Source organism: Barbus barbus (assembly GCF_936440315.1).
Source record: "Barbus barbus genome assembly, chromosome: 6".
In the NCBI taxonomy this organism is placed as follows: Eukaryota; Metazoa; Chordata; class Actinopteri; order Cypriniformes; family Cyprinidae; genus Barbus; species Barbus barbus.
Genome location: NC_136734.1, coordinates 3,992,607 through 4,009,659, shown reverse-complemented (window position 1 = coordinate 4,009,659; position 17,053 = coordinate 3,992,607). Strand labels below are relative to the sequence as shown.

General features: G+C 33.2%; 1 protein-coding gene across 1 annotated transcript; it reads right to left on the bottom strand.

Annotated features, from left to right (window-relative positions):
* Positions 1 to 1,813: 1,813 nt before the first annotated feature.
* Positions 1,814 to 14,738, bottom strand: LOC306871457 (glycerol-3-phosphate acyltransferase 3-like). The gene is made up of 13 exons (XM_079419406.1): positions 14,577 to 14,738; positions 14,112 to 14,297; positions 12,738 to 12,804; positions 10,548 to 10,842; positions 9,895 to 9,969; positions 8,828 to 8,917; positions 8,233 to 8,326; positions 5,894 to 6,009; positions 4,260 to 4,315; positions 4,045 to 4,130; positions 2,556 to 2,684; positions 2,381 to 2,460; positions 1,814 to 2,301 (listed from the first exon to the last, which is right to left on the bottom strand). The coding sequence occupies exons 2-13, from the start codon at positions 14,253 to 14,255 to the stop codon at positions 2,202 to 2,204; spliced, it is 1,332 nt and encodes a 443-aa protein (XP_079275532.1). The 5' UTR covers positions 14,256 to 14,297; positions 14,577 to 14,738; the 3' UTR covers positions 1,814 to 2,201.
* Positions 14,739 to 17,053: the final 2,315 nt, after the last annotated feature.

Below are 17,053 nucleotides of genomic sequence, written 5' to 3'. Positions count from 1 at the left end.
AGAAATAGTTCACACACACACACACACAATATAATTGTTATTATTTGAATTGAATGAAAGTAGAAAAGAACTGAGACTGTCAAGTTGAGTTCTTGGGCATTTTTATGAGAGTTTTTTTTCATTTTTGGAGAATAAATGAAGACATTTTCATTTTTGGATTAACTATTCTGATAACATTTCTTACAATTAGGTAATGCAAATCATTTGAGAAATTATAACAACCATGTTTTCTTCATGCAGAATGCAAATAATGACCAAGCGCAAGTCAGTGGTCTTGGGAAGGGACGTGTTGGTGGTTCCAGACAAGGTAAGACGTCCAAAACACTGAGAGTCAAATAAATTAATTATCCACTTTAACTGATCAGATGTGTGTAACGTTTATGTATGTTTCTGTGTGTGTGTGTGCAGTTCCTGGTCCAAAAAAAGGTACTAAACACAGGACTGGGGCAGATGCTGAAGATAATGAAGGCAAAGAATCCAAAAAATCCTCCACGTGCGTTATGTTATAACATTGCTTATCATACAGAAAATCATTAAGATTACCTCACTGATAAACACTTGCCAGTCATAATCATTTCAGTGGACTGAACCTATTGGAAAATGCAAATTTAAATGCCATATTGATTTTTAACAGTATTATTTTTATTCCTTAACATTGTTTAGTAGCAATATGTTATTAAGTGATGATTTATTATGTGACAAATGACGACACTGTGTCACTTCATAAGTTCAGGTTTGAAAATAAACATTAGGCATGGAAAAAAGTATGAATCTATATTGTGGCCAATTCAAAGCAATAATAAATGAGCATATTGTTAAATCTCTGTGAAACGGGGGTTTGCAATAATCTTAAAACAGCACTAGCAGATTCTATGTAGATCACAGTCTGTATACTGAAATATGGTGCTTGTTTCACATCAGCGCACAGGCAGAAAAACTATTTTACCCATAGTGCCTTTTGCATTTTTGACTGTTCACACAGAGAAAGTGTGACAAGTATGAACAAATGGTTCGGTTTAGTGTGTTGTAAAACACAGCTAGACAGCAACACCTCTAAAACAGATGTGAAGATAAGAAAAAGTGAAGTAAACGCGCTACAGCTTCAGTTTCTGAACAATGTTTAGCCTGCCAAGATCAAATAAAAGATTTCAGATATTGAACTTATAATAAGTTGTGTTTGGTTAGTCATTACTTGCTTATAATCAGTTTTACTGTTTGCTCAAAGATGTGATAGACCTGATCACAAGTGAAAAAACAAATGGGCTGTAGGTAAAGCATACGGTCACTGACATTTTAGGGTTCCAACACCTTTTGAGAAAGGCATTTCCACAAATTCTCCAGTAATTTGTGATCATTTAGGTACTAAAATCTTTTTGCAGAGATTGCTATCACAAAGAACAACTTTTAGCTAATTAAATCATTTAGATCTGAGCATAAACAGCATTAATTTATTCTTTAACATTGCTTATTTAAAGTATCTTTTTTCTTTTTTTAAATATTTCCCTCTATTTAATAAGATGTTTTGTGATAATTGATGATAAAATTGAAATATGCATGCCCTACTGGGACATTTCTATTGCATTAACCAACACTTAAAAAAAAAAAGAAAAAATAGAAACTAGACAAATTAAAATGGAAAAAGATCTATTGACTATAGAAATTGCTTCTAAAGATTTCACTTTTTCCTGAATATCATAATTTAACCCTGATATTTCCAGGTTTCATGGCTGTTGGAACCCTGAGTTAAAAAAAAAAAAGAAGTACATTTTGTCAGTAATTATTCACACCACTAGACATATCTGACAAGAAACAAACGTTAAAAAAAGCACAAAAGTTTATTTGCTCTGAGATTGAGATTATGTCCTGAACTCAATATTACCCCCAATCACACGTTTATAATTTTGTCCTTTTTATACATTTTAAATTCAAAAACTCTCAAAAAAGGGAATAATTTAAACACAAAAGCTTTTTCACCCAATTAATATTCTGGCAAATACAACTCTTCACAGAAAAGCAGGACAGCCCATATGAAACTGGGATTTCAAATGCATTTGAAATGCATATTTATTTTTATTTATCCCCCATTTAAAATCAATTTTAGCAGCAGTAGTATAAATAGGCCCTCCTGTACTTTTGTCAACGAGTTGAAGTAATTCCAGTGATTGGTGTAAGAGAAGATCTTTGATCATTGGTGTTTGTGTTCAGTCACTGCTGTCATCACCCACCACCATGTGGCTATACTTCTTCTGCTGTTGCTCCTTAAATGAATCCTTCACCTTTGCCCTCTTCAGACCCCCATCCCTGTGAGACACACAGTAATAAGCCTTTAACTTAAATTCAATCAATAGCAGGACAGCTAAAGACAAACTCTTTTACACACCAGGCCAAGTCCACTAAACCTCCTTGTTGTGCAATGGTTGATTTCACCCTGTTGGCAAACTGCACAGCATCCTCTCCTTCCTGTGCGCACAGGAAATGAGTCAACGAGGGCGTCACCAATCACATCAACATAGTGCTACAAAAAGCTACAGCTATTTTACAGCTTGAGCTCTCACCTTCTGCGCCATTGGAGGCAGATACCAGACGTTGCAGACTATGGCCCAGCTCGTCATCATCCGCAGCAGATAGCTCACCATGCTATATTTGCTGCTGTTCCAGAAAGCATCTCCAAACTGTGGGTCATACTATATATAACACACACACACACATAGACACTGCATGAGGGTCATAGTAGGTCACTATACAAACACACACACACACACACACACACACACACACACACACAGACACTGCATGAGGGTCATAGTAGGTCACTATACAAACACACACACACACACACACACACACACAGACACTGCATGAGGGTCATAGTAGGTCAGTACACACACGCACACACACACACACACACAGACACTGCATGAGGGTCATAGTAGGTCAGTACACACACACACACATACACACACACACACACGCTATGAAGATCATTACAACATGGGACCAAAACATAGTACTCTGTATATTACTGCTTTATTTTAAATTGTATGTGAAACAGTAATTTAATGATAATTATTTAATTTATTTTTAATAATTATTTTTATTATTTATCAAATTAAACAGCTGCTACAGGAAATATTTTTAGAATAATTTTATGTAAAAAATAATTTAAAGGATGAGCTATATTACAAATTTAACAAAGTTTGGAGTAATCAAGATTTTTTTTTTTACGTTTTTGGCAGAAAATAGGTATCTTATGCTCACCAAAGCTGCATTTATTTGATCAAAAAATATAGTAAAAATAGTAAATATTGTGAAATATTATTACAATTTCAAAGAACTGTTTTCTATTCGAAAATATTTTAAAATATAATTTATTTCATTTATTTGATGTGATGCAAAGCTGAATTTTCAGCATCATTACTCCAGTCTTCAGTGTCACATGATCCTTCAGAAATCATCCTAATATGCTGATTTGCTGCTCAAGAAACATTTCCTAATTTAATCAATGCTGAAAACTGTTTTTACAGATTAATATTTTTAGAATACACTACCATTCAAAAGTTTAGGGTAACTTCTTTATTTAAGTAATTTATACTTTTATTCAGCAAGGATGCAATAAATTGATTAAAAGTGACAGTAAAGACACTTATATTGTTACCAAAAAAAAAAAAAAAAAAAATTTTTTTGAATAAGTGCTGTTCAATTAACTTTGTATTCATCAAAAAATCTTGAAAAAAATGTGTTTGTGGTTTCCAGAAAAATATTCAGCATCCACATTATTAATTGACAATCAACATATAGTAATCATTATTAATAACTGAGCACCAATCTGAGCAGAACATCAGCATATAAGAATGATGAGTGAAAGATCATGGAATAAATTACATTATAAAATATATTCAAATTAAATAAAACTATTTTTAATCATTATTATCATTCACATTGTAACTTAGTACAATGCATTTTTCAAGTCAACAAAAATAGTAAATATGACCCTGTCTCCTTACAGCAGGTAATGTGCATAACAGACAAGTATTGATATTTTACCTTTATAGCCACGGGGAATATAGTTCCTCCAATTTCAAAACTTCCCTTTTTAAACATCATTACTGATGTATTATTGATGCAAGTTCCTGCAGGGGCAACCAGGTGCAAGTATTAAACTTCAACCGTTGAGCTTTAGAAACAATGCTGTCGAGCAGGACCTGAAATACGACTGAAACTGTATCTCAGTGTGTTTCTCGTTGTTATTATGCACTTACCCTCAGGGAAGATGAGTATTGGCAGCTTTGTTTTGTCATTTGCGTGATCTCTCAACCTGGGAAGGAAGAGAAAACAAGAAAAATGAATAGACCAGCATGTTATGAAAGGGAGTATGAGGAATATATAGAAAAATTGATAAAGTAAACGAATCACAACATGAAATTATATTTATATTATATAGATTAAATCTACAGGCAGAATAGAACAGAAATTAATTTAAGGAAGTGAGGGATAAATTCTGGATTTACTCGGACCAAAAAAAAAACTACATGATGAAAACTTGATATTTTAATGAATTTTCTTTATTATTCTACATTAAAATATAGTGGTGATGAATGACAAATTGATTATATTTAGACATTATTTATTTAAACATTAAATAATGTACTGAAATGAATAGAAATTCGAGGGATAAATTCTGGATTTCTTCTGGAGAGAAAAAAACTTTCATTACAAACCTTGATATTCTAGATTAATATTAATGGTGATGAATGGCAAATGAATACAACAAACCCAAATGTTCAAATGAATTTTTAAATGTTATTTTAACATTTACATAAGTCTATAAAAATATGTTTTTTATATTAATCTTTAGATTTAATTTGGATTAAATTTACAGGTAGAATAGTACTGAAAGTAATAGAAAGTGAGAGATAAATTCTGGATTTTGTCAAAAAAAACTACATAATGAAAACTTGATATTTTATATTAAACTTGATATAGTGGTGGTGAGTGGCAAACAGATGATAATCAGGCATTTTTAACATTTTTCTTGTAATACAAAGAGAGCAAAGTTAAACCTGCCTTGTAAACTGACTAATTGAAATGGCTATGTTACTGAAACGGCAAATAGTTTTAGAAATTCTCATTCAAGTAGACAGAAACTGTACTGACATGATGTTAAAAGGCTGCCTGGGGCACTACTGAAATGTTAAATTGTTAAATATTAACTAGTTGCTTATTAGCATTCATATTATTAGCATATTGGCTGTTTATTAGTACTTATAAAGCACATATTATTGCCTTATTCTGCATGACCATATTTTAGATCCTTTAATCCTACCCCATACCTAAATTTAACAACTACCCTACTAGCTATTAATAAGCTGCAAATTAGGAGTTTATTAAGGCAAAAGTAGTAATAGTTAATTAATAGTGGGAACTGGTCCACAAAATAAAGTGTGACCAGTACGTTCATAAGAAAACAGACTGACAATAAACCAAAATGTAGTACTGCAGAGATCCTCTGTGCATGAAATAATATTAAACTGCGGCCAACATTTCAAATTGTAAGTATGTATGAAACTTGGATGTATTAGTATTTGTGCATCTGTGCAATGTAATTCTCAAGTCCTCAGTGCATGTCAGAACACTGTGTGTTGTTTTTAAATAAGCGTGAGGCACAACAGAAACACTGACTCAGACAGACATGACCCAGCATGCAACAGGGAGGTATTTACTAAGAAAATATGCAGAGAAATATATGCATGCATATATTCAGCTTTATACTGTAGAGAGATTAATGTAAAAAATCATGAAAAATATTTTATTACAAAAATATAAAATCATGAAAATATTTTTTGTAGTGATTTGCTTGATTAACAATAATAGAACATCATTATTATTGTTTTACCTTTGTGTCACTAGGTGGCGGTCTTTCATCTCCGCTCTCTCAAACCAGATATGAGGGCAGGATCTCTCCATGGCACGCTGGAGGACTCCCATTAAACCACCATGAACCTGTCCTACCTGTTTACAGAAAAGGGTTTGTTTAATTGTGAGCAATTATTTTCAATTTAGGAGCTAAGGGTTAATAAGGCAGATAATGAATTAGCAGTGGGGTTTTTTGTGTTTTTGGTCTTGCCAAAATCATTTACATGTATTAATTTAGCTAATACTTAAAAAATGTAACAAAAACAGTAGCCCACAATATTAGCAGTTATGTTATTGAAAAAAAAAATTCTTTCAGCTTTATATATATTTTTAATGTTGATTAACCAAAAAATATATACTGGATCAATTATGTTTGTAGAAAAAGAAACACCGAACAAAATATTTTAAGCATTCAAATATGGCTCTTAAAATATTCCAAAATACAACCCGAATTCCGGAAATGTTGGGACATTTTTTAAATTTGAATAAAATGAAAACTAAAAGACTTTCAAATCCCATGACCCAATATTTTATTCACAATAGAACATCTGTAGCAGACATCAGATGTTCTATTGTGAATAAAATATTCACAGATGTTCTATTGTGAATAAAATATTGGTTCATGTGATTTGAAAGTCTTTTAGTTTTCATTTTATTCAAATTTAAAAAATGTCCCAACATTTCCGGAATTTGGGTTGTAAATCAATTAATTGTATATGAATATTAATATTATTGAAATACATAAAGAAAGACAAAGTTTCAGTATTTTTACTTATTTTTTACATGATGAATAATGAAAAATTATGAGATAAATCATTTTTGTAAAAAAAAAATACAGAACAAAACAATTTAAGTATTCAAATATGGCTCTTAAAACATCTAAAAATAAATGAATTGTATACAAATTTTACTGAAAAATATTTAGTTTTTCGGCTCTATATATTTTTATAGGATAAATAACAATAAAATTATAGCAAAACAAACAAAAAACAAATAAAAAGAACAAAAACATTTTAAAGTATCCAAATATGGCTCTTAAAATATCTCCAAAATAACTTAAATCCGTATCAATATTAATATTACTGAAAAACGTTAATTATCTGCATTTTCCTTCAGTTTTTATTTTATTTATTTATTTATGTATTTATTTTATGATGAATAATGAAAAAATTACAATGGTAAAAAAATACAGAACAAAAAATATATATATTCTAATATGATTTTCAGGAGCAATATTAAATGCCCAAAATACTAATTGTTTCTCTCAAAACCTGTACAACATTTTCATCCATTAAACACAAGAATTACTGGTTGGCAACGGTAAATGGCAACTGTAACCGTAAAGGTGACATATCATGAAAATCTGACTTTTTCCATGTTTAAGTGCTATAATCGTGCATCTACCAACCCAGAAAACTTGAAAAAGTACAACCCAGTAAATTTGGTTTTGTAAGCCTTTCTCTGCAAGCTTGTGAAAAAGTGAGTGTGTCAGATTTCGCTCCCCCCATGATGTAGAAAGGGGCTCTTATAATAATATCACGCTCCTTAATCTGCAAGTTTCCACCCATTGTTTTTGTAATTCATGTGTGTTTTTAACAAACTTGTGTGCATTTGACAGTTTAAGCGCAACAAGACATGAAAGAGAACTTAGTTTAGTACTCACAAGCCAGCCGCTTTCTGTGTGCGTGCTTCAGATGTGTGCACTCAGAAAACCCTATATCAGAAGTTTAAACTAATATGGTTTAAAACACATCATTTCAGTGTGATAGACACGATAATCAAAACCAAACAGCTGTTTTTTAACAAAGTATCTGAGGAAAGAGCAGTAAAGGCACAGCCCTATTCTGGAAAAGGGGTCAGGGAGCAGCAGCTCATTTGCATTTAAAGAGACATGTATGAAAACAGCCTGTTTCTGGCAGCATACACTCAAAATAGCCATTTTCTATCTGTGGGGTATTTTGAACTGAAACTTCACAGACACATTCTGGGGACAGCTGAGACTTATATTACATATTGTAAAAAGGAGCATAATAGTTCTCTGCTAATTCCAAAAAAAGCACACATAATGTACCATCAAAGTATGATTTATATACGCCATTCCTAATGTTCTGAAATTATTTGTTTGCTTAATGTGAAAAAGATTGTAATTGAAGTCTTATTCACTCGTATCAGTCGTATTGTATAAATCATATCAAGTAAAGCTGCAGACCTGCTGAGCACAACAAGATAAGTGCATAAAAGCCTGTACAAACCTGTATAAAGTGCAAATACCAAGATTTGAGAACCACTGCACTGAAGAGTTATTTCTGTCTCACTCACCATTGCATAACAGCCGTCATTAGCCAGAATAACGACGTCAATTGGCGAAGTGTGATTAGCTACACAGATGCCTCCTCTCTTAGGCCTGTTCTGTCTGTAAGAAGAATTAGTATTGCACAATTAGACTCATTTAACACGCAACTTGCACATTTAACACAGATGTTTGTCAGTAAGCCCTGCTGGTAGAAAAGCTGACAGCCACAGAGTTGTTGTCTATGTTGAGTGTTTCAAACTTGCCACTTTAGCTCACTGGGTTTTGGCTGATCTTTTACAAGTTTATTTCCTTTATCGACAAAAACAACTGATGTCAGAGACAGAGGATAAGGAATTTTGTTGATTAATTACAGGACGAATCCATCATGGCGGAGAAAATTAATCGTAGATGGAGGTTTTAATGGCAGGTTAGAATTCTAATCCCCGATTTGTTAATCTCAGTTTAAAATTAACTCGATTTCAAATAAAACCCAGATCAACAAATCCTTGATTAGCTCTAAACTTTGCTTAATTTAATCCTTGTTGGTGCAACCCACCGTAAACCATATTATTGTTCCTTGATTAGACCAGTTGTTGTTGTTAAACGGAGCCTTGAACTCACTTGTTGTGATAGTGAATTGTAGCTGAAAGGCCTCTTGCACAGATCCTGTAGCACATCAAGTGGACCAGGTCACTCAACCAACCCTTCACTCTGAGGATTGTAATAAATATGAGTAGAATTAAACAACACTTTAATAGACACACCCAGAAAACTGAATATTACGAGATTGAAGTGCATTTTTTAGCATTCAATATCGAATCAAAATTATTCTGCAAATAAAGGGCTTCCTTTGCAAAAAAAAAATTATTTTGATGTAAATCTTAAGACTTAATTGTTACTAGGAATAAAACTCGAATAACATGCAATTAGCCATTACTGACATCATATTTGTAATGTAAAAATTTAAATATTAGATACAAAATTTACACTTAAATGGAAGCTGAATAGAAATATAAAAAAAAAAAAAATGACAAGAGCACATGACAAACTATATACACTAAAATTGCCTATATTATATAGACTAAATTATGTTGAAGAAATCGGCTTGGCTTTGAAAAATTATTTAAAATGATCCCACATGCTATGATGGATTTCATCGCCTTTTTTCTCCAAAATATTGCTGGTGAAAATGTATAGTCTTGAAAACTGAATTTACAACTTGAGACATTTTTTGTACTTAACATACAATATAAAGTGGCAGAGATGCAAAAACATTACTATCTGAATATCTCATACATAATTAGTTAACGAAGATTATAGTGATAATTATGCTGCTGCATAATAAGCCAATGGTGCAAATGGTTTCTTCAATCTACTTAGGCTTATGATGCTTTTGGGAAATGCAGCCCATGGTTACTGCTGGTACCAGAAGAAATTAGGGAGAAACTGGTTATTTAATTAGCATGGTCATTGCTGATTATTGATGGTCTTGTTGGTTTAGACACGGGTAAATGAAGACGCTTTGGTTAGGAAGCCTAGTGTAGACCAACCAGCACTAGTGTCCATAAAAATAATATGCTGGTGCTCAGCAGTCTTGGTCTCTTCAAGTATAGAAAGAGACTGGAATTGGTGTGCCATCATGAATTATACTTACATTTGTAAAGCTGATAACATCACTAAAGCATTACCTGAAATTGGGAAGGAAACCCACCATCGTTGTGCCAATCACCAACCAGCTCAGCCCTATAGCTGTAAGTGTAATCCTACAGACAGTGACAATAACAGAAGGACAGGTGCTTGACTTTCAGTGAAAAACATTACTAGACTCATTTTTATTTTTAGAATCCAAATAATGACTTTTTTTCATATAATATAAGACAAGACAAGAACAAAGCAATGAATCTCACCAATATACTAATGCACTGTTCAAAAGTTTTTGAAAGAGGTCTCTTCTGTTCACCAAGGTTGCATTTATTTGCAAAAACAGTAATTTTACTAAATATTATTAGAATTTAAAATAACTTCTCTATTTGAATAGTGATGCAAAGCTGAATTTTCAGCATCATTACTCCATTCTTTAGTGTCACGTGAAGATGCTGCTCAAGAAACATTATTGTTATCAACATTATGTTGAAACCGGTTGTGCTGCTTAATATTTTTGTGAAAGCTGGGATACAGAATTGATTAAAACAGCATTTATTTGAAATAGAAATAACATTATAACAAAATGTTTTTGCAGTCACTTTTGATCAATTTAATGCATTGCATTCCTACTGAATAAAAGTATTAATTTCCTAAAGAATGAAATATTAATATTCTAAAGAATGAAAGAGTACTCTACCGTAGAGGAAACAGTATGCAGTATCTCACGACCACGCCAACTCCCCACAGTACAGTGAGCCTGAGAGAGATGTACTGGAAGTTGTTGTTGGTTCGGGTGAGGAGGTTCCAGGACACCAGCTCCTCTGAGGTGAACCTCTGCGTGACATCGTCTTCCACAATGCTCTCAATGCCTTTCCTGGTGAAGTACAGGACGTCGCTCAGAGTGAAATCTCCACGCTCGGCTGACTTTGGCCTGTTCCGACGCAACTCCTCGATCTCCTGCTCCAAAGATGAATCATCCCGCTGAATTAAACCTGAGTCATACAAACAAAAGTGCTGGTTTATTAGTTAGAATGAAATAATGAAAGACTCTTATGCTCACCAAGGCTGCATTTATTTGATCAAAAATACAGTAATATTGTGAAACATTATTACAATTTGAAAGAACTGATTTGTATTTGAATATATTTTCAAATGTCATTTATTCCTGTGATGCAAAGCTGAATTTGCTCCAGTCTTCAGTGTAACATGATCCTTCAGAAATCATTTTACATTTTTTATAGGTTTCTTTGATAAATAAGTTCAAAGGAGCTGCATTTATTCAAAACAGAAATCTTTTGTAACATTGTCACTTTTGATCAATGCAATGTGTCCTTGCTGAACAAAACTATTCATTTCTTTAAAAAACAATCAGTGTATTTGAATGAATGACAGGTGACAGGTGTCTACTATGCCCAATCACATCCATTACAGTATATGGAAAAAAAATAATGCTAACATTAGTAAATGATGAAGGACTTTTCAGTTTTGAGTGAACTAGTGCTTTAATGTGATGCAAGCACATAGAAGACAGTGCCCATTCTGTGAAGCACATTCAAAAGAGACACACTTTAGTATAATCAGGAACGCTTTCATCAACTAAGATGTTGATTAATCAGTGAAGATCAGTGAGGTGTATGCAGGGTGTAACTGATAAAGATGGGCTAAAGTCCACTGTGAGCATGTGAGAGAGCGAGAGAAACTGTAGTCATTGTGTAAGGTGTGATTACTTGAGTAGACAGATAAACTGAGAGATCTCAGAGCACTGCTTGTGTCTTGTCAGATCACTGATCGTATGAGAAACAGCCATCGTGCAGCAAAACTAAAAATGCTGTTTACTTTTACAAGAACCAGAGGAACGATATAGAAAAGTCCAGCTCTTTTTCCATTGAACTCAAAAACTGAAATCCTGAGTAATCCTTAAACAGTGAGGAACAGACTGAGGTTTAAGACATTATTCACTGATAATCTTCCACATGTCAAAGATCTGCCATCTCATTTGCATTCAGCTTAAAAAAATGGTCCATCGACTTGCCTCACACAAAGTTATATGATTTCAAATGACTTAATATGAAGCGAACAAGGCATATTTACCACTTTCGTGGTGATTTATGGTGTTTTTTTGTACTTTTTGGAGATTGGCAGTCACTGGACTGGAACGGAGCAGCATGGAAATAAAAAACAGTATAGACTACCATTTACAAGTTTGCGGTCATTCATTTGTATTTTTAAAGAAATTAATACTTGTATTCATCAAGGATGCATTAAATTGATCAACAGTGACAGTAAAGCATTTATAATGTTACAAAAGTGTAACAAGCAGTCCACTGAAGGCGAGCGTAGTGAAGAACCCAAGTGCAGTTTATTTACAACGTGATATCCAAAATACAAACAGACTTGACTTGACTTGACTTGAAACAGGCTTGGCATGAACAAACTAGACTCATCAACAGCAGGTTACAACTTCAATACAGGACAAGAACTAAAGGCAAAGACATGGCTACTTATAATAAACAATGAGGGTCACATGACATGAGCAAACCAATGAAGACATGACACAATGAACAAGGGAACCAGTAGCAAAGAAACACAAGGGAAGCATGATACAAACAGGAACTGAGACTAACCTTCAAAATAAAAAACATGAAAACCAGAATATGAAACAAAACCCAAAACTGACCTTACAAGAAGTTTTCTGTTTTAAATAATTGCCATTCTATTGATCCATTTATCAAAGAATTCAGAAAAAGTGTATCAAATATATGTATCAAATATAAAGCTAAACTGATAAAAGGTGACAGAATTTACATGGGGAGGCTATAAATCCTTTTTTGTTGTTACAAAACACCTGGATCCAGATGTGTTTGTGACTGTAGGTGTGTAAACTCACCATTTGATGCGGAATGTTTCAGTATCTCCTCTGCTCTACTTGCCCTTTGGATTCTGTGTGTTGCCCACTGCAAAAACACCAGGCAAAGCTTAATATATACTGTATGATTCCATTTGTCCATCTAGGCTTTAAACTTGCATAATCAATCACAATTAAGACCAAAGGGCACTTAACAATGTGATGACACAGCACATTTCAGTTTGGGAAATATATACCATCTGATTATGCCACAATGTTCAGTGGTCAAAACTGTTTCATTTCCCCTTGGTGACAGTGTGAAATAGCCTAGTGTCCTGGGAGCATGCCAAGTAGTGTTCTGGAGTTTGTACTTCTTAAACCTTTTTAAAACATATGTCTAAATCATGTGCAATTAATAAAAATGCAGTTTTTATGAGCTCATATCAACTGAGAGACTACATGATGTATTTATGCTCTTACAAATTTATTACTACAAGTCTATTATTTGCAGCCACAGAGTGATTAAAAACGGTGGGAAGCTAAGTCAAAGTGAACTGAATGGCTTTGTAACTAGAGCTGCAAAATGATTAGACATGATTAATTGATTCAAAATAAAAGTGAATGTTTACATACTATATGAGTGAGTACTGTGTATATTTATTATATATATATATATATATAACACACACATACATGTATATATTAAGGGAAATATGTTAGATTTATATGTAAAATATTTATATGTATATAAATGATATACAAGTGTTTACATACAAATATGTTTTTAAATATATACATCGATGTGGGTGTATTTACATATACATAATAAATATATACAGTATGCACACATATAGTATATAAACATGCACTTTTATTTTGAATCGATTGAATTGTTTTATCTTTTAGGAGCTGATAGGAAGACAACTGCGTGTTAAAAAGTAGAATGGAGCAAGACAAAATGTGAAATAGCTATTTGACTATTGGCTAATATTATTATTAAATGACATTAGTGACAAAAAGGAAAGTTGTCTCATTTATGGAGGACGTTACAGCATTTTGATAAAACTTGATGAAAAAAGGTCATGGTCATAATATATGCTTTATTTTTATGCTTGTAAATATAATTATTTATACTTTAAAGTTTTATTAACATTTTGATTATTTAATATTTGATTTTAGCTTAATTTTTTGTAATTTTGTTGTGCTTTTGCAATTTTATTATTATTTATTTATTTATTTGAAATATTTCTAAATGGTTACATTTTTTCCTTTTTAGTTATTTGAAATTTAGTATGTCAACTTCAGTTATTTGCTAATGCAACTGATTTTATCTCTAATTTTAAAGTTTTTCAGAAAATATCTTTTTTTTTTATTTCAGCTTTATTTCAATAAACAATTTTTTACCATCTCACCTACCTCTAAGGTTTTGATAAGGATCTTCATGTAGGTCTCAGTGATGCCTAGCGAGATCCCAAACATGGCAGGCAGCATGATCAGGACCACCAGACTGGTGAACCAGACCCTCAGCACAGGGAAAATCACAGCCCAAAACCCCTCCATAACCACACGGACCAGACCACTTCCACTACATACACTACACGACTGGGGGGAAATGAAATCAAATGAATATAATAACCATTAAACAGATATGTTTATGTATTATAAGACACTTGCAATAATAATACAACTTGACTGGAACAACAACACATTTGACTTTTGATGACGTGATACACAGCATAAACTTTTAACCTGTATTTCACTTTAAACCTTCAATCAGTTGAGACAACATGGAGTTTAAGCCATGAAGCAATATATGACACAAACAAATCAGCCCAATAAAAACTAGCTTTTGTTTTCTCAATGAATTAAGCTGGAACTCACCTGGTTTCATGAAATGCCAGCAGCTAGATTATATGTATAGATTCATGTATAGAGCATGATAGAGCCTGGAACTTAAGGTGTTTAAAAGTCCGTTTCAGGAACTTCTGCAGCCTTTATGCAGAGTGATTGGGAAATAGCAATGCTGGAAGACATCCTAGACCTGTAAAATGTAGAACAAAGTTCAACAGCAACTGTGCCATCGTGAGGAGAAGTTGTGCAGTGCACTAATGCACAGACATTTGCTCTGTCTTTAATCTACAATGCCAGACATTTACTATAATAATGTTTTCAATCCTAGACTTACAAAGAATGCAAAGTCATAAAACTGCATGCATAATAATTATCCAAGAATTAGACTTGTTTAAACTAGTTTTACTTGAAGTTTAGCACGACACACTTCTGTCTACTAGGTTGGTTAAAATACAAAAAAATGCAAAGAACCCCCCCCCCCAGTCTTTCACAGCATTTAATGAAGAATTTAAGAAAAATGTCAATTAAAGGCTATATAAAGTTAAACATTTTAGTGTTCTTGATCAGAAATTAAATCTCTTGCAACAACAGAGCAATGTTGGCTCTGTAACTGTAGCACACGTACGTCTGCAAGATGTCTGTTAAAGGGTGTTTACTCATCTGCAATACCTCTATAGGACGTTTCCTTTTAGATGTCAAATAGATGTCTATTAGATGTCTTTAAGATGTTTATGACAGAAAACAGAATGTATGTAAAACTGACATCTTAAAGACATCTGTCAGACGTTTGTAGACAGCAGATGCTTTCCAGATCAAGAGATCTTTAACAGACATCTTGCAGACGTACATGTGCTATCTGGGTCAAATCTTCTCTAAAATTAGGAAGTCTTTAATTACATAACCATATCAAGACCAGACACATGAACTAGTACCAAATAGTTTTGTTCTGGTAAAAAGGGTGTGGTTTAACAGAATAAAGTGGGTTTTTCAAAATGTCATAACTCAGTATTTTCAAACAGTACAGCAAGATGCATTGCTATAATCAGTGGGTTTTTAAACTGGGAATACTAGATTAATTGGTCAATAGCGCCATCCAGCGATATTTCCTTACACTTGTCAAACGAGGTGTATCTTCTCATCCGTGCTCTTTTGTTTTATACAAACTGAATTTTTAGTAAAACTTTCTTGGATACTTCTTTTAATATTGTTAAAGGGATACTCCACCCCAAAATGCAAACTTTGTCATTAATCACATACCCCCATGTCGTTCCAAACCCGTAAAAGCTTGTTCGTCCTGGGAACACAATTTAAGATATTTTGGATGAAAACCGGGAGGCTTGTGACTGTCCCATTGACTGCCAAGTAACTTACACCGTCAAGGCACAGAAAAGTATAAAAACATTGTCAAAATAGTCCATCTGCCATCAGTGGTTCAATCAGAATTTTATGAAGCAATGAGAATACTTTTTGTACGCAAAGGAAAAAAAATAAAATAAACATTTTGGAGAGCATCCGATGGACGCAAAGTGCGTACGCTATTCAGTAACGCATGGATACATATTGTATGTTTATTACGGAAACAGCGTATCCATGCGTTACTGATTCAACTGGACAGTCACGGTTTTCATCCAAAATATCTTAAATTGTGTTCCCAGGACGAACAAGCTTTTACAGGTTTGGTGACAAAATTTGCATTTTGGGGTGGATTATCCCTTTAAAGATTTTTACATTGTACGCAGCCCTTTATACAGAACCCAGATAGCACACGTACGTCTGCAAGATGTCTGTTAAAGATCTCTTGATCTGGAAAGCATCTGCTGTCTACAAACATCTGACAGACGTCTTTCAGATGTCAGTTTTACATACATTCTAAATCATAAACATCTTAAAGACATCTAATAGACGTCTATTTGACATGTAAAATGAAACGTCCTATAGAGGTATTGCAGATGAGCAAACACTCTAAAAAATACGTCTTGCAGATGTAAATGCAGACGTCAAATAGACGTCTGTTTTATTTAAATGTTTTATTGAAAGATAATCTATTAAATGCAATTAACAAATCATCTAATACCATTAAATATGAATATTTAAATATAGGCGTTTTCTGGCTTATCAGGCCAATAAGAGAAATGACTACAATTCTTCTTTTTTATTAGCCGCTGTTTTTTTTTTTTTTTTTTTTTTTTGTTTTTTTTTTAAGTTACAATATGGCTACAGGTAAAAATATAAAATAGCTTAAAATCAAATTAACGTTTCATACTGACGCATTTATCTATTTGGTGAGTAGCAGTGCGGTAATGACCGGAATTATCCCTTTTAAGACACGTCCCAAATTCTGGGTTGCATTAACATTTGGTCTATTTTGGAAGAGTAATTAAAGTAAGGCCATTTTATGCAAAGTGTCATTTAATCGTGTAACGCATCCCTTGACTCCTGCAGCTCGTTGTTGTTGGACTCTCCTCCTGCGCGTGGAAACACTGGAAACTCTCCTCCCACTCCACATC

Coding starts and splice junctions, on each gene's coding strand:
- LOC306871457 (XM_079419406.1), bottom strand. CDS start 14,255: ATGGAGGGGTTTTGGGCTGTGATTTTCCCTGTGCTGAGGGTCTGGTTC. Junction 9,970..10,547: donor TGCATACTGTTTCCTCTACG/GTAGAGTACTCT, acceptor CACTGTCTGTAG/GATTACACTTACAGCTATAG. Junction 8,327..8,827: donor ACAATTCACTATCACAACAA/GTGAGTTCAAGG, acceptor TTCTTCTTACAG/ACAGAACAGGCCTAAGAGAG.